The 21,504-nt window shown below is 46.9% G+C and overlaps 2 protein-coding genes across 3 annotated transcripts in view; one reads left to right on the plus strand and one right to left on the minus strand.

Annotated features, from left to right (window-relative positions):
- The window catches only part of PARP3 (poly(ADP-ribose) polymerase family member 3), a 30,213-nt gene extending 21,084 nt beyond the window's left edge, over positions 1–9,129 (plus strand). Inside the window, exons 6-11 of the mRNA XM_084839690.1 lie at positions 663–889; positions 2,977–3,144; positions 3,364–3,450; positions 4,624–4,801; positions 8,338–8,484; positions 8,594–9,129. Coding sequence (XP_084695816.1) covers positions 663–889; positions 2,977–3,144; positions 3,364–3,450; positions 4,624–4,801; positions 8,338–8,484; positions 8,594–8,763 — 977 coding nt within the window. The 3' untranslated portion in view covers positions 8,764–9,129. The remainder of the gene's footprint in view (positions 1–662; positions 890–2,976; positions 3,145–3,363; positions 3,451–4,623; positions 4,802–8,337; positions 8,485–8,593) is intronic.
- Positions 1–21,504, minus strand: part of PCBP4 (poly(rC) binding protein 4) — a 104,838-nt gene that overhangs the window by 5,422 nt on the left and 77,912 nt on the right. The window contains exon 13 of one of the 2 annotated variants that reach the window (XM_084839692.1): positions 9,423–11,769. The exons of the other annotated variant lie outside the window; for it this stretch is intronic. Coding sequence (XP_084695818.1) covers positions 11,664–11,769 — 106 coding nt within the window. The 3' untranslated portion in view covers positions 9,423–11,663. Of the gene's footprint in view, positions 1–9,422; positions 11,770–21,504 lie in introns of those variants that run through there. 2 annotated transcript variants of the gene reach the window in all.

The following is a 21,504-nucleotide window of genomic DNA, read 5'->3' on the forward strand; positions in this document are numbered from 1 at the left end:
AGTTAGTCAGAGGGAACTGAGGGGATGAGAGGATCAGACCACCTGTGATGGTGAGATTCCACGCTTTCGTTCTTTACTAGGAGGAGGGCTTTTTCTGTTGTGGCACCCCGGCTCTGGAATGAGCTCCCTAGTGAGGTTCGCCTGGCGCCTACATTGTACTCCTTTCGGCACCAGGTGAAGACCTTTTTATTTTCCCAGGCATTTTAGCTTTCTAAATTTTTATCTTTGCTGTTTTAAATCTGTATTTTAAACTCCTGTACTGCTGCTAGGTTTTATTGTGGTTGTATTGTTATATTGTGGTTTTAATGTTCTATATATTTTAAATTGTTTTATTGTGTGTTGTTTGGTTTTAGTTTTTGTGAACCGCCCAGAGAGCTTCGGCTATTGGGCGGTATAGAAATGAAATAAATAAATAAATAAAATAAAATAAAATAAATAAATAAATAAATAAATTTATCACAAATGAGGAGGACCAACCAGGGAAAAGCAGGTAGTGCTCCAGTCGAAGAGTCAATGAGTGGGGGAAAGTCTTGGACTGGAGCAGCTGGTGGCATCCTGATCCAGGTGGCTTCAGCCACTGATGTGTCAAATCCTTGGAAGTCCAAAGTCCTTCAACTGCTGTGCACTGAACTTTCTCATGCCTCGCTTTTTGTTCCTGCCAGATGTGAAGAAAATGCCTCTGGGGAAGCTGAGCAAGCAGCAGATTGCCAAAGGCTTTGAAGCTCTGGAGGCCATTGAGGCAGCCCTGCAGAAGCAGCCTCCTGACCAGAGGCAGCTGCAGGAGCTTTCCTCTCGCTTTTACACCAGCATCCCCCACAACTTTGGTCGTTCTCGGCCTTCGATCATTAGCACGCAGGAGATTGTCCAGGCGAAGAAAGACATGCTGCTGGTAAGGAGCTCTGAGGAGCTGAATGATCAGTGCTGTTACAGCAAGCAAAATCTCCGTGCTAACAAAAACTCCGTCGCGGTTTTGTACAGCTAAGCCCTGAAACTAAGGGCTTACCTGCTCATTGATGGAAGTGCCCTCACTTCCGGAAGTGTTCTGCATCCTTATACATATTTACAACCCTGCTGGCAACAGGTTTTCTCTGGGGCTCCAAAGCTGTCCAACAAAGCTTGGGAAACAAGGAGAGTGTCATGCGCTTCAGGGTGTGTGTGTGTGGCTGGTGGGGTTAAAGCATATTTCCAGCTAATCCTTTGGAATGGAACCCCTTGGCCAGAGGTTCCACTTGCTCTGTCCCATGCCCCCCCATCTTTTTCCACTTGTGCTAAAAGACAGAAGGTTGCATTTTTAAAAAGAATAATGGAGATATTTCCAGCCATTGAACTTGCGCTGTTTGGGGGCTGTGGGAATGAGAGAGCCTGATTTGCTTTATCATGAAACTACTACAAACAGAAAGGCTATATATTGGCTGAAATTTATAGTCTGAGAGGCACTAAAAAAAAGTCCAGTTTGGAGGCCTCGCTGTTCGGAAGCCTCCAAACTTGGAGGCATCCCAGATTCCTGTGCCCTGCTGGGCTGAAGCCAGCAGGGTGGTAGGAGCAGGGAAGGCAATCTTTGCCTCCCTGTCTTCTGATCTTTGCCTTTTTTGCTAAACAGACTTTTCAGCCCATCTAGTGAGGGCACTTTGGAGGAGGAGGGGAGGACGCTCAGGGTAAGTCATATCCTGGCCTCTCTGGTCTCCTCTCCACCCACCAGAATGCCCCCTTTCCTACCTCTCCAAGGTCAATTTCCTAAACTTGGAGAGGCAGCTGGTGCAGTTCTCTCCACACTGGCTGCAAGGGGGCAGGGGTGGGGGGTGGATATCACTGGCTGCAAGGGGGCAGGGGTGGGGGGTGGATCTCACTGGCTGCAAGGGGGCAGGGGTGGGGGGTGGATCTCACTGGCTGCAAGGGGGCAGGGGTGGGGGGTGGATCTCACTGGCTGCAAGGGGGCAGGGGTGGGGGGTGGATGAGTGAACCTTCCGAGGTTGGAGCACTGTCGCTGACCTTAGAGGGGGAAACCTGAGCCACCCTAGCAAGCTCACTGAGGGACCATAGGACTGCTCTCATACGGTCTTGTGCCCCTAAGACAGGAGTGCACAATCTTTTCAGTCCTGAGGGATGTCTCGTGCCTGCTGGGGTGGTGGGGGACACATAAACGCACACACACGCTCACATACAACTCATCCCCCTTCTCTCTCTCTCTCTCTCTCATGCGCGCACACACACACACACACACACACCCTTCTCATACATACACCCTGCTCACTCTCCCTCTCACACACAGACATCCTTCTCACTCTCCCTCACCCCAGCAGCAACAAATCTTGGTCCTGCAGCAATGGAATGAAGGTTCTGACACCCCCCCCAGCCACCCCAATGCAATCAACAAAAACAGAGGAAAAACTTCTAGGACCAGGTTGTATGGTTCCTTCTGTAGTGCAGGAACCTCATTCCTAGAGCATGCTAGGAAGTAGGCAAGAACCTCCAACGACGGCATCCTGGGATGCTCTAAGAATGAGTTTCCTGCCCTATGCAAGAACCGCAGAGCCTGTTTCCAGGGCAAATTTTCTCTCCCCCTCCCCACCCCGTTTTTCAGCAGCAACAGTTGCTGCGGGCTGCCAAACAGCTTGGCAGGCTGCACTTTTTGTACCCCTGCTGTAAGGTGACAAGACTATAGTCCTGAGTACCCAGCTAGGATGCAATCATCTGTCCTTGAGTTCCAGATAATCTCTTACTACTTCACTAGCAATACTGAAAAGAAACAAATGTTACCCCTTTTGCTTTCACACTAAAGGACCAATGAAGTCACCTGAGCTACAAGGAGTTACTGAGAGCACGATCCTAAGCATGATTACTCAGAAGTGAAGCCCTCTGATTTTGGTGGGACTTCCTTCCCTGGACATGCGTATAGGATTGCGACCTGAGTGTCAGATGACTGCCCACACCCCAGCCCACCCAGTGTTCATGCAGATTTGTGCCCTTTCTTGGTAGGTCCTGGCAGATATTGAACTGGCCCAAAGTTTACAAGCCCAGAAGAAGAAGGAGGAGGAGGAGGAAGTGGAAATGAAGGTGGAGGAGGTTCCGCATCCATTGGACAAGGACTATGGCCTCTTGAAGTGTGAGCTCACCCTGGTGGACCCTTCGTCGGAAGACTATAAGGTATGTCCCTACAAAAAAGTTCTCATTCTCTGTATCTGTGGAGCAGGATGCCAAACACCTAGGTTAAGAGTGCAAGGCAATGGTGAAGAGGGGCAGCATGCAGGATTGCCTGCCCCACAGCTGAAGAATGCTGATGTATTCTGACTCCCATCTTTCTCTTGGCCTTGGTGCCTTAATGATCACCTCCTTCCTCTGCTTCTCTTCCCATTCCCCCATTAGCTGATTGTAACCTACGTGGAGAAGACGAGTTTCACTCACCAAAAGCTTCGGGTCCTAAATATCTGGATGGTGGACAGGGAGGGTGAGGTAAGGTCAAGTGGCAGTGCCCTTCCCTTCTTGTTCTCCTCATCGATTGGGTAAGGACTCCTAACAGCTATTGGAAATTTGTTTCACTCTTGGGGCAAAACTGTCCAGAGCTTATCGCTCTCAACTGACTCAAGCACCAGACAGCAAATACTTAGGGCAGCCTTCCCCAAGCTGGCACCAGCTGTGTTTGTCTCCCAACTCCCATCGTCCCCAGCCAGCACGGCCAATGGGTGTGCTGGCTGGGGATGGTAGGAGTTGTAGTTCACTGCCAGTGCTGGCTCGTGGTTTTTTAGGGTCCTTGGGCAAGAAACCCTCAAGGGGCCCCCTGCCTTCTCACCACCATCATCACCAGCTGCTATTGGCAAATAGAAGTCCAGGGCCCATAATGAACCTAACTGATGCACTGTGCAGGAGTTATGGCCCTGTGCTGGGGTCTCAAATGGTTGTTAAGTGTTAAGTAGAACTGTGCCAGCCAGGTCAGAAGGATGTGGAGAAGATCTTGTGACCTGGCTGGGACAGGCCAGCTTGCCTACACAAAGCCCCGGTAGATCCATCCCATCCTTACGCATTGAAGGGATGGGATGTTTCAAATGTCCTCTAATCCAGCTGCAACCCAAAATCAGGACTCCTTGCCTCTCAGCTCCTCACCACCACAACCACCACAGACCATCCTGTGCAATCGAAGTCACCATCTGCCACAAACAGATGAAGGCCGCGGGTGTATTTGTAGAGTGAATGGCTGTAGGCAAACACCTGCAAGAGAACCAACCCAGCCGGTAGACCGCTCAGCCTTGTGTTTGGCCCTGCCCTATCTCCCCAGCAGTGGGAATGGGTCACGATGACAAAACCCTCTTAAGACCATGGAGTCACCCAAGATCCTAGGGTAAAGAGTACCAAATACGCCCTTTAGGTGAGTGAAAACGCACCCAACGGCTAAAAGGGAAAGCCCGTTCTTTTCTCCTTTTCCCCTAAAGGTGTAGGAGAAAGAGCACCTGTTATCGCCTGCTCCCCAGATGCCCCCAATGTGGATGACCAGTTGCAGTTCAGCAGTGCGACATACACAGTCCGTGCTCAGCCAGAAGGTGCTTTGCTACGCACAAGCATAGCACTGCACCGTTTGTGCAGAGCGGGAGCCCCGCTCGCTCACTCCTCTGTATTCCCCACCCCTAACAGGGCCGGCGTTTCCAGGCTCACCACCAGCTGGAGAACAGGCGCCTGCTGTGGCATGGCACCAACGTGGCTGTCATTGCTGCCATCCTGAAGAGTGGCCTGCGCATCATGCCACACTCTGGCGGGCGTGTGGGCAAGGGCCTCTACTTTGCATCTGAGAACAGCAAATCTGCAGGATATGGTGAGGCAACTCTCTGCTCCCTTTGGCAAGCAAGAGCAAGAGCTCCTTTCCCTCTTGTTCGCACTCTGCCATTTTCTCCCCTTTTCCTGCTGCCCTCTGCAGCTGCTCCTACAGCCTAACAGTACCAGGGGAAGGGGGGGGGGCTACCAGAAGGGCTTTCCTCTCCTTTCCAGCCATGGACACCCTAATCCAGCCTTCCCCAATCTGGTGCCCTCCAGATGTTTTTGACTGCAACTTCCATCAGCCCTAGCCAGTGGTCAGGGATGATGGGAGTTGTACTCCAAAATGCCTGGAGGGCACCAAGTTGGGGAAGGTTGCCCTAATCCATGTTGAAATGCTTTAAAAATGGCCACTGCAATTCTTTATTTGTTTATCTGGGAAAGAGAGGCAGAGCTGAGATGTGAACTGTCCCCACTACTAAGGGATCCTGGCTATGGATTCTTTATGGTGCTTCCCACCAGCACCTAACATCGTAAACTGGATAGTGAGCCCTTCTCTCTGTGTGAATTCCAGATGCTGGGGATAAACAGGGAACACGATGACCTTTATCTCCTGTGTGTAAACTTCCCAGAGACACCTTATTTATTACACTCCTCAAGGACTTTAGGGCAGTGTACATGGTTCCTCCCCCATGCTCATTTCATTCACCCCAGTCCTATGAGGTGAGGTGGGTTAGACTGCAGGGGAGCATCTGACCCACATTCACTTAGTGAGCTTCATGGGTGAGCAGCGATTTGAAGTGAAGTTTTCCCTGCTCTAACATGACCCTCTGATGCCCTATTTCCAGCAGTTGTCTGCCAACTGAGAACCAGTGTGGTGTAGTGGTTAGACTAAAGAGAAGCAAGTTGCCCACGGCCACCAAATGCCTACAAGTTGGGTCAGGGGGGTTCTCGGCCCCTAAACACAAAGCTACTCTTTGACCACAGATGTTGTAACGAAATAGCCATTTTAGAGAAGGCAAACTAATTAACATCCCACACCACATCCTGTCCAAAATCTGCTCCCCTTCAATTGATTTTACTCTGCTCCCCATTAATGTACTTTTCCCGATCTTCCCAACGCTTCTGTTAAATTTGTCCCTCTATTAATTCAGGATCTTCCCAAATTCATTCTCTTTTCCCTTAATTTACTGTCAGGATCCTTCCAAATCCATACCTTTTCAATTGACTCCCCCTATTTCTGTATAACTGACCAAATCCTCCCCATTTTTCCTTCTGCTTCCCCACCCACCCAACCTCCCCTTCTCCTTACCCTGCCTATGTGATCTGCTACAAAACTCAGGCAAGCGCCGCCTCCTCTCTCGTTCACCTCTGCTCTCCTTTGTCCCTCTCCTTCTAACATGTATTCTCCCCTCCTTCTCTGCCTCTTCTGGGACTGTTTCTCTCTCCACTTCCCTCCCCTGCCCACCTGCCAGGCAGTCAAGGGCATTTGAAGCCTCCCGCCTGGGTTGTCGAGGTCACATCCTCTTCTCACTGGCCGCCTTGTCCCGAGTCCCCTGTTGGTGTTTCCTTGCACTCCAGGGCTCCACCCCCAGTTCAGATTGGCTTGGAGGAGGCGAGTGCAGGGGTGGTGGAATAGGAATATCTGCTGAGTGCAGGCACAGTGTAGCCACCTGGCTGCTCCCTTCCCAGCTCTCCCGGCAATGGAGATCCTGATTCCGAGTTCCTGTGTGCTCCTTCTCTGGGCCATTGTTTTTTAAGTAACACAGATCCTGGTCTGGGGACCCTCCTGCTTGCTCTGCTAAGCAGCACCACCCCGACTTTCTCCTCAAAGTCCCAGCCCAATGGTGCCGCTGCCAAGAGGCTGTGCCTACATTTGAAATGATTACCTTTTGAAGGGATGACCAGTGCCGAGCGCGGTGGTGGGGAAAATAATGCCATCCTTCATAGGATCTGTTTAGCCAGTGCAGCAAAGATATTCTGGGAAGTTTGAGAATGTTGTTCATAAATAAACTGTTCTTCTGACTTTCCTGATCCCTCTGGACTGGGTGCCTGTGACAGTAGCGTACAATGAACGATGTGGTACAGCGTGGGTATAGTGTAGGTGTGGGACTCAAATGCGGGACTGTGAAATGAAGACCTAGGCACTAGGCTGGTTGGATGACTGCTGTCCTTGCAAGCACCGACACTGGTCAGCGTAAGGCAGCCTTCCGCAGCCTGGTGCCCTCCACATGTTTTGGACTACAACTCCCAGGCCATGTTGGCTGGGGATATGATGCGTTTGCCCGCCAGACTACAATACAGTGCAAACGTCCACAAGGTCCCAATAAACTGAAGCTGAATCCTGGTAAGGCAGAAGCCCTGTGGGTGAGTGGTTCCTGGGTCCGGGAGATAGGAGCACTGCCTGTTCTGGATGGGGTTGCGCTCCCTCTGAAAGACCAGGCCCGTAGTCTGGGATTACTCCTAGATCCATCCCTGTCGCTGGAGACGCAAGTGGCTGCTGTGGCACCGAGTGCCTTTTACCACCTTCAGCCTCTCCTGAACAGGGGCAGCTTGGCCACAGTGGTACAGGCCCTGGTAACCTCTAGACTGGATTACGGCAATGCGCTCTATGTGGGGCTGCCCTTGAGGCTGGTCTGGAAGCTGGAGCTAGTGCACAACGCAGCAGCTTGGCTGGTTTCGGGAGCTGCCCCTTTCCAGCATGCAACTCCTTTGCTGAGGGAACTGCACTGGCTGCCTATTCACTACCGGGCCAGGTTTAAGGTTTTAGTACTAGTGTACAAAGCCCTAAACAACTCAGGACCAGGATACCTGAGAAAGCTCCTTCCCCCTTACCAGCCTGCCTGGTCACTGAGGTCATCAGAGGGCTTGCTCCTGGTGGTTCCACGTGGACCTGTGGTCCGATTGGAGTCCACTAGGAGAAGAGCCTTCAGTGTGGCGGCCCCCTTCCTTTGGAATTCCCTGTCCCTAGAGGTCAGGCAGGCACCAACTCTGCTTTGTTTCCGGCGCCCCCTGAAAACAGCACTGTTCCAGGAGGCTCTCCTTAACTGACCAGTCATGGTTTTTATTGGCATTCTGTTTTTTAAAAGTATCATTTTAATATGGTGTGTTAATCATTTTATTCTTTTACTATTTTACCTTTTACGTTCACATAGAATCATAGAATAGTAGGGTTGGAAGGGGGCCTACAAGGCCCCAACTTCACCATTCTGAAGCCTGTTTTAGATATGAAGAAGTATACAAATAATTTAAACAAAACTTAAAAATAAACAAACCACAACTGGGGATATGTTTACTGAGCACTGATGGCTCTCTTCAGCCTAACTTTATGCCTCCAGCAAAGGGAATGGCCAGTCCTGTGATCTTCGTTTGGAAATGAAGCCTGAAACTTTCCAGGCAGTTCAGGGCAAAGCTTCAGTGATGGAGCAGGTAGACCCCTCCTGGAACCTATTGACCAGGGCGTCCTTCTTCAAAGCCTAAAGGTCTTAATTCTGACATAGGTAGCTCCAGTTGTGTTGATAGTGTTTGCTTGTTCACTCGCTTAACTTCCCCTTTCCCTGCCCCTGCTTGTATTCACTGGGGCCTCTCTCCCCCCAGTGGGCACCACCTCCAAGCACGTGGGGATCATGTTCCTGAACGAGGTGGCCCTGGGCAAAGAGCATCACATCCTCCAAGATGACCCTTCGCTACGCAAGCCCCCAGATGGCTTCGACAGCGTCGTCGCCTGTGGCAGGACTGAGCCCAGTAAGTCCGCAGGCAGAGAGAGGGGGAGAAAGAAAGGTTTGCTTGCAGCCTGCTAATGACATGCTGACCTCTTCTTTTCTTTGTTTTTGGTGTCCTTTGTTATCCCCAGACCCTGCACATGACAAAGAACTAATCCTAGAGGGGAAAAAAGTGCTGGTATCCCAAGGAAAGCCCATTCCTATGACTAAGTACGAGAGCTCCTACTTTGGCCAGAGCGAGTACCTGATCTACCAGGAGAGTCAATGCCGCATTCGCTACCTTGTCCAGCTCCGCTTCTGAGGCATGTCTCTCTCCTGCTGGGCTCACCTATCCACTGCAGAGGGCCTTGTCTTTCCAGTGCTGAATGGGCATGTGTGAGTGCCTTCTGTGGGCTGTGTTCCCCAGCTCTCCATAGGTGGCTCATTCAGGAATTCTGGGGACCCAGCTAGTCTGAGAAGGGAGAAACCTCAGCCCAGCTTGCTCTGAGCACCATGCTGGGCTCCATACGGCGAATGAATGCTGCTTTATGACGTCTGGCAAGGCAAAGATGATGTAGTGACCCAGCTCATACCCGAGAGGAAACCTTGACGAGGGGCACACCCGTTTCAGATGCACTTTGGACCTCTCTATGCTGCGAATAAAAGGATGTGTGTTAAGCCCCCCCCCCCCATGTCTTCCCTTCCCTGTTGCTTTCTGCATGGGCACATTTCGCTACAACTACTAAGGTACATCCACTTAGTTGGACCAGCCATGATCAAAGTTAAGGTTCAGAGAGGCTAAACAAGCTGCCGACGGGAATGCTAGGCATGAAGAGTGTGGCCCAGCTCAAAACTGAATCTTGCAGTCATTAGGCACATCTGCATAAAGTGTCCTCAGCCTGCTTCCCACCCTTCTCCCTAAGTTATTCAGCACCTTTGCATAATGTGCTGCTCAGACATATTATAACTTTGCATTCCTTTTGTGTGCCCTGAGATATTTATTTTATTTAAAACATTTCTCGGCTGCTTTTCAGGGCAGATGCCCTCCCAAGGCTGCTTTGTTGTTCAGTCGTTCAGTCGTGTCCGACTCTTCGTGACCCCATGGACCATAGCACGCCAGGCCTTCCTGTCCTGCGCTCTCTCCCGGAGCGTGCTCAAGTTCATATTCATTGCATCGGTGATGCTATCTAGCCATCTCATCCTCTGCCGTCCCCTTCTCCTTTTGCCTTCAGTCTTTCCCAGCATCAGGGTCTTTTCCAGGGAGTTTTCTCTTCGCATTAGGTGGCCAAAATATTGGAGCTTCAGCTTCAGGATCTGTCCTTCCAATGAGCACTCAGGGTTGATTTCCTTTAGGATGGACTGATTTGACCTCCTTGCAGTCCAGGGGACTCGTAAGAGTCTTCTCCAGCACCACAGTTCGAAAGCATCAATTCTTCGGCGCTCAGCCTTCCTTATAGTCCAGCTCTCACAGCCATACATTACTACTGGGAAAACCATAGCTTTGATTAGACGGACCTTTGTCGGCAAGGTGATGTCTCTGCTTCTTACTATGCTGTCTAGGTTGGCCATAGCTTTCCTCCCCAGGAGCAAGCGTCTTTTAATTTCATGGCTACAGTCACCGTCTGCCGTGATCTTGGAGCCCAAGAAAGTAAAATCTGTCACTGCTTCCATTTCTTCCCCTTCTATATGCCAGGAAGTGATGGGGCCAGATGCCATGATCTTCGTTTTTTTAATGTTGAGTTTCAAACCAGCTTTTGCACTCTCCTCTTTCACCCTCAACAAGAGGCTCTTGAGATCCTCTTCGCTTTCTGCCATTAGGGTGGTATCGTCTGCATATCGGAGGTTGTTGATAATTCTCCCAGCAATCTTAATTCCGACCTCTGATTCATCCAACCCGGCATTTCTCATGATGTACTCTGCATATAAGTTAAATAAGCAGGGTGACAATATGCAGCCTTGTCGTACTCCTTTCCCAATTTTGAACCAATCGGTTGTTCCATGTCTGGTTCTTACTGTTGCTTCTTGACCTTCATACAGGTTTCTCAGGAGACAGGTAAGGTGGTCTCGTACTCCCATCACTTTAAGAATTTGCCAGAGTTTGTTGTGATCCACACAATCAAAGGCTTTAGCGTAGTCAATGAAGCAGAAATAGACGTTTTTCTGGAATTCTCTTGCTTTCTCCATGATGCAGCGAATGTTGGCGATTTGATCTCTAGTTCCTCTGCCTCTTCTAAACCTAGCTTGTACTTCCGGTAGTTCTCGGTTCGCATACTGCTGAAGCCTAGCTTGTAGGATTTTGAGCATCACCTTGCTGGCATGTGAAATGAGCGCAATTGTGCGGTAGTTTGAACACTCTTTGGCGTTGCCCTTCTTTGGAATTGGAATGTAAACTGACCTTTTCCAGTCTTGTGGCCACTGTTGAGTGTTCCAAATTTGTTGGCATATTGAATGCAGCACTTTAACAGCATCATCTTTTAGGATTTTAAATAGCTCGGCTGGAATACTGTCATCTCCACTAGCTTTGTTGTTACTAATGCTTCCTAAGGCCCACTTGACTTCACTCTCTAGGATGTCCGGCTCAAGTTCAGTGACCGCACTATCATGGCTATCAGGGACATTCAGATCTTTCCTGTATAGTTCTTCTGTGTATTCTTGCCACCTCTTCTTAATCTCATCTGCTTCTGTTAGGTCCCTGCCTTCTTTGTCCTTTATCATGCCCGTCTTTGCACAAAACGTTCCCTTGAGATCTCCAATTCTTGAAGAGATCTCTAGTCTTTCCCATTCTGTTGTTTTCCTCGATTTCTTTGCATTGTTCATTTAAGAAGGCCTTCTTGTCTCTCCTTGCTATTCTCTGGAACTCTGCATTCAGTTGGGTATATCTTCCCCTTTCTCCCTTGCTTTTCGCTTCCCTTCTTTCGTGAGCTACTTGTAAAGCCTCATCAGACAGCCACTTTGCTTTCTTGCATTTCTTTTTCTTTGGGATGGATTTCGTTGCTGCCTCCTGAACAATGTTACGGACCTCCGTCCATAGTTCCTCAGGCACTCTGTCTATCAGGTCTAATCCCTGAATTCTATTCCTCACCTCCACTGTATATTCAGAAGGGATATGACTGAGGTCATACCTGAACGGTTTAGTGGTTTTCCCGACGTTCTTCAATTTAAGCCGAAATTTTGCAAGAAGCAGCTCATGATCTGAGCCACAGTCAGCTCCAGGTCTTGTTTTTACTGACTGTATGGAGCTTCTCCATCTTTGGCTGCAAAGGACATAATCAATCTGATTTCGATATTGACCATCTGGTGACGTCCATGTGTAGAGTCGCCTCTTGTGCTGTTGGAAAAGAGTGTTTGCTTACAGCAGTAAAATACACAAAAACAGTTAAAATAGAGAGCCAGTGTAGCGTAGTGGCTAGACTATTGGACTGGGAGCGAGAAGATCCAGGTTCTAGTCCCCACTCGGCCATGGAAGCTCACTGGGTGACTTTGGGCCGGTCACAGACTCTCAGCCCAACCTATCTCACAGGGTTGTTGTTGTGAGGATAAAATGGAGAGGAGGAGGAGGATTATGTACAGCGCCTTGGGTTCCTTAAAGAGGAAAAAAGGCAGGATATAAATAAATTAATTAATTAAATATTAAAAGCGATAAACATAAAAACACCATTAAAAGCCAACAATAAAATGGCATGTTCCTCCATAAGAGACTTATCTGGCAAAGGGAAGGAGGGGCTGGGGTGGATTCTTGTTGCTGTTCCTCCCTCTCTATACATTTAAGGAGCTGCCGTTGCATGTATATAAAGACAACAGCGTAGAGGAGAGAGGGAGACAATGGCCCACTGCAGCCTGTGCCTCCAGGACATTCATTGCCACTGCTGAATGAGGGGCTGCCAAAGTTGTTCTGTTTCCCATCTGTGTGTGAGTAGAGTGAAGGAGGCTCTGTCTCTGTTTGGAGACTTGAAGAACTAAGGTGTGGATTATTTCATTTTCAGTGATGTACCTCTGGTTGTGTGCATGCTTCCACAACTAGACTTGGCTAGCACATGATCACTGAATATTTGTGCAAGCCAACAAATCGCTTAAAAAAACAAAAACTTTAAACTTAGTAAGAAAAGAGGGCCAAGGATCTTGAGCTGCCCGAGCAAACCCTCCTGTGTGGGGAGAAGAGCGATTGAACAGCAAATCTACAGCAAACCCCCACTCTTCCTCTGTCCCTGCTACCACACTGCCTCCCCTTTCATCTGCTTGGAGTCTTATTTTTATTTCTCATTTCCACAGCAAAGCAGTCTTCAGCTAAAATAATGCAGTAGGTGAAATATATTTGTTTATAATTTAATTATAAGATCGTGTATTAGTTGCATTTCGGCCCAAAAAAAGGCTCCCAAGGCGACATGCAAATTAAAACATATCTAGCAATATTCCTAATGAATAACATACTAAACAAATTAAACCAGGAGGAGAAAAAATCTTTAAAAATGGAGAGCTGAATTGTGTTTAAAATCATGAGAGCACCAGGTGGAAAAGAAAAGTTTTAATGGGCCACAATAAATTGAATGAGGAAGGAACCAATCTAATCTCCCAAAATAAGGGAACATATTATTTATAATTAGTTTGTATAATCAGGTTTTAGAAGGTGGACTTCCATTTTCCTTTCAGAGTCCTGCTCATATTCCTACGTGCATTTCTTTCGCAGGAAAACCCTCTTAGTACAGAAGGTCATCACGAGATTTTTCTGTCTAGCTGCTGTCTCCTCCAGGAGAAGTGGGCACCTGTGATTTTACCAAGGACAACTATAGAGACCTGGTGTCACTTGTCCTAGATCAGGGGTACACAACCCGCAGCCCCTCTCCCCCAGACTGTGTGTGTGCGCGCAGCCCCCAGCCTCCCTGCCCATTACCAGATGTGGCCCGTGGGCCTGAAAAGATTCTGCACCCCTGCCTTAGATGGACCTAGAGAGGTGAATTTCCCTACCTGTCTGTTGCCTTAGTTCTGTTAACAGGAAACATGGGCTAATAGCAGGGCAAGGGCCTAGCTCGCTCTTAGCTTGAGCTAGTCAGTGGATACACTCTAGGCTTTTTCCAGTTCTTTCTTTTTAAGGGCGGATGAGCTTTATTTTTGCAAGTGTGTTAGAGGCAGATAATCTCTTCTTATCTAATCTATATATTTATAGCTCCCATCGCCATAGTATCACTGTGCCTTTCATGTATTTACAGAGGGGAATAACAATTACAGGGTTTTTTTTTTACCCTCTGCATGCTAGCAGCCTGAGCGAGAAATAGCTGGATTACTTTATAGGGCTGCTTGTATTTGGTGTGAGTGGATCTGTTAAGAATTGCTGAGTGAAATCTCAATCTCTAAACTGGTCTGTAGCCCAGGCTCATTAGAGAGGGCAGTTTATAAACATATGAAGCTGCCCCCTCCATTGGTCCATGTAGCTCAGCATTGTCTGCTCCCGCTGGGAGTGACTAGCCAAGGTCTTAGGCAGTTTTTCCAAGCACCAGCTACCTGAGACCATTTTTTTTTTCAAAACGGAGCTGTTGAAGACTCATCCTGGAACCTTATGCACACAAAACAGGGGCTCTGCTACTGAACTAGGTTCACATAGACTTCTTTTATCTTCTTCAACAGCCTTCCCCAACCTGAAGCCCTCCAGAGGTGTTGGACTACAGTGTCCATCATCCTTGGCCAGCATGGCTGAGAATGATAGTGGTTGTAGTCCACCACCTCTGGAGAGCGCCAGGTTGGAGATTGGCTGTTGCACAACATGCCACAGAAAGCCTTAAAGAGGCTACCTACTTAAAGGGGAGAAATCTGCATCATAGGTGGAGCTGTGCTATGGACAGGAAGTCATTCTTTCATAATCCATTGTAGCACACAGTTGAAGCAATCCGAAAGGACAGGGACTAAGCAGGTGGGTTTCCAGTATTTGCACCTGCTCCATCTGTCATTACTTTAGAAGGCACTCCTGTGTGATCAGGCATAGTCGGGGCTAAAATGAGAGCAATACTTCATTGGATGTCCACATCAGTACCATGACATAGAACAACGATGCTCTTTGTCCTTTTGCAACAACAATAGTGTCTGACAATAGCAAGTGGTCTATTGCCATCGGTTGTTTTGTTCCCTCAGAAACATGACATCACTTGTCAGTCAAAGCAACATTCTAGTAGCCAAACCAAACCAGCAGCACTGTGTTGGGCCAATCAGGTATCAGCATCTGCCTTCAGCTAGCCAATAAAACTGGAATGTACTGTTCCCAGATAGCCCTGGACTGTGAGGGGTAGGGGGATTAAACTACCCAGTTGTAAATAACTTCAGGCAAACATGCTAGATCAGGTTTGGGCGTCAAAGAAGCAGCAGGGCTGTGTTCGTATTCTGAAGTCCAAACTGCATTGTGTAAATTAAGGTTAGGCAACCCGGCACTCTCCAGGTGTGTTGGACTACAACTCCCATAATCCCCAACTATTGGGAATGCTGGATGGGGCTGATGGGAGCTGTAGTCCAACAGGGCGCCAGGTTGCTTACCCCTGGTGTAAATAACGATGCACTATTTCTATTCAAGATAAACTTGTGTGTTTTCATTTTTGCCAAATTTTAAATATTTATGCAAGAGGAGAGATGGTAGTAGGTTGGCGGGGGAGCTGGTTCATTAAAAGTACACAATTTGCAGCAGCACCTAGAAGCTGGTTTGTCATGGTCTGGCTTTTGTGACAGCCCACTTGAGCAGATGTATGAAGTGGACTGAGAAGGGGTGTGGATGTGTACTTGCAGCTAAACTCCGAGAGAACCAAGGATAATGGGAATGCAAGAAACACATCCAGATAGTCAGGTGGGTTAACATGAATACAGTACCTAATCTGAACCTTTGCTGGAGCATCAAACTGCAAATATGGCTACTTTTCTGCAGTCATAGGTACAGGTACAAATTGAATTACATTCTGGGTTTTTTTTTTAACTCTGGTATAAAGCACCCCCTGAATTTAAATGGCAAAATAAAAACACACATCACCAATGGTGAATGGCATGCACGGCATGGCCAGGTTTCCCTGCAACTAACAATGATGCAGGAGTCCAGTTCTTTCCCAAACACCACTTCTGTGTTTGCGATAGGAAAACCCAGCCCACAACTGGTGGTTCCACACATGCATCTTGCCATTTAAATTCTGCAACTTTTTTCCTGGTTCTTTTTTTTAGCCTGAAGTGTGAATTGACCTTCAGTGAAAGCCAATGGAGTTGTTTTGAATAAGGGATTGTGACTAGGCAATCGTCTTCAACTTTTTCAGACCTAGGGCTCTTTTAACTCCAGCCTGAAACATGGGACCCAGTTTTAATTACGTCTCTGTCCCTCTTTCTCTAGCCTGCCTGTGTCTGTCAGTACATTTTATCCTGACCCCCCACCCCTTTCTCTGTCTTTAAGCCTAAGGGGCGGGGGGGACAGAAAGAAGGGAAATGATGTCGTAACACTGGTTCAGCCCATTTTGAGCAGGCCTGCCCAGAGGCGGGGGGGGGGGGTCAAACGGGGCAGTTTGTCCCAGGCCCCTGCATAGCAAGGGGGGCCCTGACAAGCACGCATATGTATGTATGTATGTATGTATATATATATCGAGCCATTCACATGAGCCAAGGCAAGGAGAGCATTTTTTAATTTCAAGAAACTGAGGATTTTAAAAACTAAATAAATAAATATAATTTTGTTAAAGGTCAAAGAATTTCCACTTTAGTGTGTGATTATGTTCTTTGAAGACAGATGCTCTGCAACTACCCTGTCATTGATTTTCCTAGAACTGAAATAAATCTCTGGGTTTTTGGTTTTTCCTAGAATCCCCCTATTTCCACCCATCTATGTACACAGTTCAGACTCTAACTTTTGCAGTATATAACAATCTGTTTTGCATTCAGTTTCAGTTTAATATTAATCTGTTTTTGTGATTGTATATAACAATCTGTTGTGCATTCTGTTTTTGTGATTGTATATAACAATCTGTTGTGCATTCATTTCAGTTTAATATTAATCTGTTTTTAAAAGTGTTGGTGGATTGAGCCTATTGAGGATAAAAAATAAACAAGTACTGTGTTGTAGCAATAAAAAAAAATAAACACATAAAGAACATTTACGTTTCCCTACTCGTTATTGGTGGTGGATTAGTATAGCAGTATTGGGAGGAAATCCTATGATTTTATTTTAAGAAATGTTGATGTTAAATATCTGTTGAAAGGTGTAAAATATTATTAAAATTATATTTATATTTAAAAATTAAAAAGCATAATAATATTATTAAAATTATTTAATTACAATTAACACTTATTTAATCTTTTTATTTTCATTTCCTTTTAATGTTAGCACCACATCTGAATCTGAACCAGCACTCATTCTGAAAAAATACCTTTGGCAGACTGAGCGCCTTGGGGCCCAGGCAGCTCTGGGCCAGTAGGGGCCCCTTCTCCGCCTCAAGCACATTGGCCATTCCCAGTGATTTGCAATCATTTTTGTTTAACCCACTACTTAAGGGCCCTCCCTTTTATTTCCAATTTTTAACTTAAAAAAAACGTGAAAGTAAAAAAAAAAAAACACATCATGTTAAGGGGCCTCCAAACCCAGTTTGCCGGGGCGGTGATAACGATCCAGCTCCCTGACCTGCTGATGCCACACCAGTTCACTCCTGGAACAACAACAGCGTTTTGAAGTAGGGTTGGAGTGCCCCCTAAAACTTTGTCACCAAGTTACTCAGGCTGTAGCTAATACAGAATTTTAAATTTTAACTAAATGAAGAATAGTATATTTTAACCATTTTGCCACCAAAATTTCCTTTAAACATTGTCGATTTGTAAGAGATAAACAACTTGTATTTAAACATGAAAACGACCCTGAAATTTCATTGCCCTGGGCCCCCAGATTCCTCTGGGTGGCCCTGATTTTGAGTCCAGGGTGATTGAGTTGTAGGTTCTGACCCAACTGTTGATTACTAAAGGGTTACAAGTTCTGTTGGTTGGAGTGGGAGGTTGTGTAAGCCATTTTAACCCTTTCGGTTTTCTCGCACATGTGCCTTCGGCTGTTTGTTCACAGGTACGGATGTCAGGTGCAAATATCTGGTATCTAAAAACAATCAGATAGCAAATTCTGCAGAGGTGCAACTGCAGAAAATGAACAGTCCTGGGAAATACAATTAGTAGGAAAGGAGCAGTGTTAGTTGCATTTTCCTTGCTTTTTTCCTGGCAAATGAAAGGCCAAGAGTCAAAGAAATGAACTACGTGCTGGGGCTGGGGGGTGAGAGAACGGCATGTGTGACTGGAGGTTTGCTGACTGTGCTGCAGCAGTTCCCGCCACCAAAGGGGCATGGCACTTCTAAAAGCAAATAAAGGCATTTTTCTCCTCCTCCTACAGTAGGAATTGCTTCAGCAGAAACACCAAGCAAAGTTATCAATGTTCACTTAGCTGTCTCCTGTGTGCACACATTCTATATCCACTATCTAGCTTTGTTTTTGTTGGATAATAGCTACAGTAGACCGCCAAGAGACAGTGATGGCTGTGGAATAACAGCAGCAATTAAAGTGTTTTGGGTTGTGTAAATGCTTCCTGCACAACCTGGGAGACAAGTGATGGTTTGTTTCCCTACATGGCTGGAACAGACTTTCGTTAGAGAAATTCTGGCATTTTGCATAGCCAATTATGGGCCATTGTTGCTTTTAGCCAAACCAATCATATAAAATTAGTCGGGAGCCCAGATGTTTTTGATGACAACTCTCAGCATTCCTGACTATTGGCCATGCTGGCTGGGGCAGATGGGTGTTGAAGTCCAAAGCATTTGGAGGGCACCAGGTTGGGGAAAGCTGGCATTATTGTCCTCCTGTCCTGCTGTAATTTCTCCAAAGATCCAGTGGCGGGGAGGGGGGCGTGTTATGTGGTCTCCCTTGTGGTGCTGAAGTGTGGAGCTGTAGTTGTGAGAGTGAGGAATCCCTGGTGCCTGAACTGGAACCCCCCTGCTGGATAGAGGAACAGCAAGGATAATTGACCCTTTGCCGCAAGAACCTTGGGAAGAGCTTATGCATGGGGGCGTTTGTGATGGCTGTACCTCAACCCAGCCTGGATTTTTTTGGGAGAAATTCCTTCATGAAAGCAGGGCAGTAATACTGGCATTTCAGGCTGGGCTCTATGGCACAGAATTATTAAATGGGTTCCCCTCCCAGGTGGTGTATGCGCCACACTCTCAGGCCCAGAGCAAACCTGCTGCTCCTTTTCATAAGCATGTAAGAGAAGAGCCCTGCTGGATCAGACCAAGGGTCCATCTCAGGCAGAATTCTGTTCACACAGTAGCCTACCAGCTTCCTGTAGGAAACCCACAAGCAGGACATGAGTGCAACAGCACCCTCCCACTGGTGTTCCCCATCAATGGGTGTGCACAGGCACACTGCTTATGATACTGGAGGTAGCATCTAGCCATCCGGACCAGCAGCCGTGAATAGCCTTTCTCTTGCATTGATGCAAAGAATATTCCATGCCAATATGTGAATTCCAAGAACAAATTTGGAATTTGTTAGTTAACATACAAGCCCGTGTAGTGATCCCATAGGGAAGATGTAAAGGAAGTAGGATGACCGTGAATATCAAGGGTGTACAACCTGTGGGCCCCAAGCCCAGTTGTGTGTCCCCTCCCTACAAGGCCCCTGGCCACCACAAAAACTGCCAATGCCCCCAAAACAGTGGCACTGATGGCAGCCCGAACAGCTGCTTTAGTACTGCTAATGGCAACAGTGAAGCAGCACTTTGGTCAGAGCAGATGCTCACAAGCATGACGCAAGGGCAATAGCTCTTTCCCACTGTTGTTCTCCAGCAACTGGTATCTAGAGGCATGATCCTGAAGGTAGCAGATAACCATCATGACTAGTAGCCATTGATAGATTTATCCTCTATGAATTTGTCTAATCCTGCTTTTAAAGCTTTCAATACATCTTGTGACAGTGAATTCCATAACTATGGGTTGTGTGAAGAACTTCTCTCTTTTGTCTCTCCCGAATATCCCACCGTCCAGCTTAATTGGATCACCCCAGGTTGTGGTATTATGAGAGAGGGAGAAACACTTTTCTCTATCCATTTTCTTAATGACATGCATAATTTGCACCTCTATCATCCTGCTCACCTCACCTGTTATCTAAACTAAATAGCCCCAAACATTGTAACCTTTCCTTGTAGAGGAATATAATCTTTCCCTCCCTCACTCTCTTTTTAGACAGCCATATTGCTTTATGGCCAGGTTCTCACTGAGTTCGTGAACTTGTATGACTTCAGACTACAAGTTGAGGACTTATATGTCTGAATGCTCCTGTCTTAAAACAAATACACACGACTAGCATCTTGCAGAATAGGGTTGTAGCCAAGCCTTCTCCTTGAAATGCTAGCTTTCTATGAGCAGGGTTTTGTTTTGTTTTAATAGAGGAGCATTCAGTTAACCAAGCTTCTTCTTGAAATGCTAGCTTTCTGTGTGCAGGGTTTTGCTTTAATAGAGGATCATTCAGTTATGTGAGTTCCCACTTGCAGCCTGAAGCAGTACAGCCCATATATGGATACATCACAACAACGGGCTTGAATGTGTGTAGAGGATGGCTGGCCACATTTCAGAACCTGCAGGGGGACAGGGTCTGAGCAGGATTTCCAGGGGCCAGTGAGTGGGGCCTCACTGTGCCCTGTGCAGCTGTTCTTTACCCCTTCCCATGACTAGCAGATTCAACTAGCAGATTCAATTGTAGTCAAATGTGCATAATTTATACAGGTCACATTGATATGGTTGCTCTGTTGTGACTAGGGAGCAGCGGCTGTGTTTCCAGCTCATTGATGGTACCCTTTCTTTCCCCCATTTAAAGACTATCACTGGTGACTAGAAACATGCGTAGCCCAAGGTAAAAGACTGTAAAGGGTGGGTCCTGGGTTTCAGAGGATGAGTGTTTACTGTTCAGACTTCTTGGAAAAATGAAGGTAGTTTTATGCTTTTAGAATTTATCAAAATCATGGATCACCCCTGAGCCATTTACAGTCCTGTGTGGTTCAGTAAGGATTCAACGTTTATCAAATAGGCAGAACATGCACAAAACCAAAATCCAGGGGAAAGTACAAAAGTGAAATGCCATTGAATGCAATTGAACTGACCTGAGCCTGGTTCACACATGCAGGTTCATCACTTGATTGCAAGATAATGAGATGATTTATATGTGTGAATTGGCCATCACAGACAGAATGGTCTTGCATCACCTTGAGAGTGATGTATTTCAATAAATTCACATGTTCAGCTGCCAAGCATCAAGTGCAGTGAAATCAGTTGTATGTGCCCCCTTGATTTCAGTGGGGCAGAATTGGTAGATTGCGTTCACTAGTTAGCTGGGCTGTAGCTCTTACTGGCCTGCACTTGACGAACAGGGCTCACATGGGTACATCTGAATAGAAAGACGTTTAAGAATCAATGCTTCCACTTCATTTTGCTTCATCTTAATTTTTAATCCTTGGGCCATGATGTGAATACTTTTCCAGGTATTGTCCCAGGATTTCCCATGGTATTCAGCCAGCTGTGTGAAGAATAGGTAGTCAACACAGCCTTGACCAGGGCTAAAAGGATGTTGTAGAGCTAAGAAAAGTGTGCAAAAGGGGAACCAAAACATACAGGGGGTTGGAGCAATTCTCGACATGCTGAATTGTGTGTCTAATACCAATTTCTCCATCTGCATACTCAGGGAATTGCAAAGACACAGAATTTGGGGCACTTGCACTGTGTAATCACCATAGAAAGGCTACGTATACACATCGCCAGAATCTTTTCTCAAGCCAAGCTCAGTCCTAGAACACATGAAGAATAAAGAACAAGCCTTCAGTGAAAGCATAAATTTTAAAAATGAGAGTGCCTTTGCATAAGCACCAGTTTCCATCCTCTGATGACTTGGTTACAGCACCATAGAACAGAGTAGCTATACATCTTGTCTGTGCAATTTTAGGTACAAGAAATCTCTGGGCAACAGAGAGCTTATGGCAGCCTTCCCCAACCTGGCACCCTCCAGCTGTTTTGGACTTCAACTCCCATCAGTCCCAGAC

The sequence above is a fragment of the Heloderma suspectum genome, chromosome 2, assembly GCF_057233095.1.
Source record: "Heloderma suspectum isolate Gila_16-S chromosome 2, 16-S_ref, whole genome shotgun sequence".
Lineage (NCBI taxonomy): Eukaryota > Metazoa > Chordata > Lepidosauria > Squamata > Helodermatidae > Heloderma > Heloderma suspectum.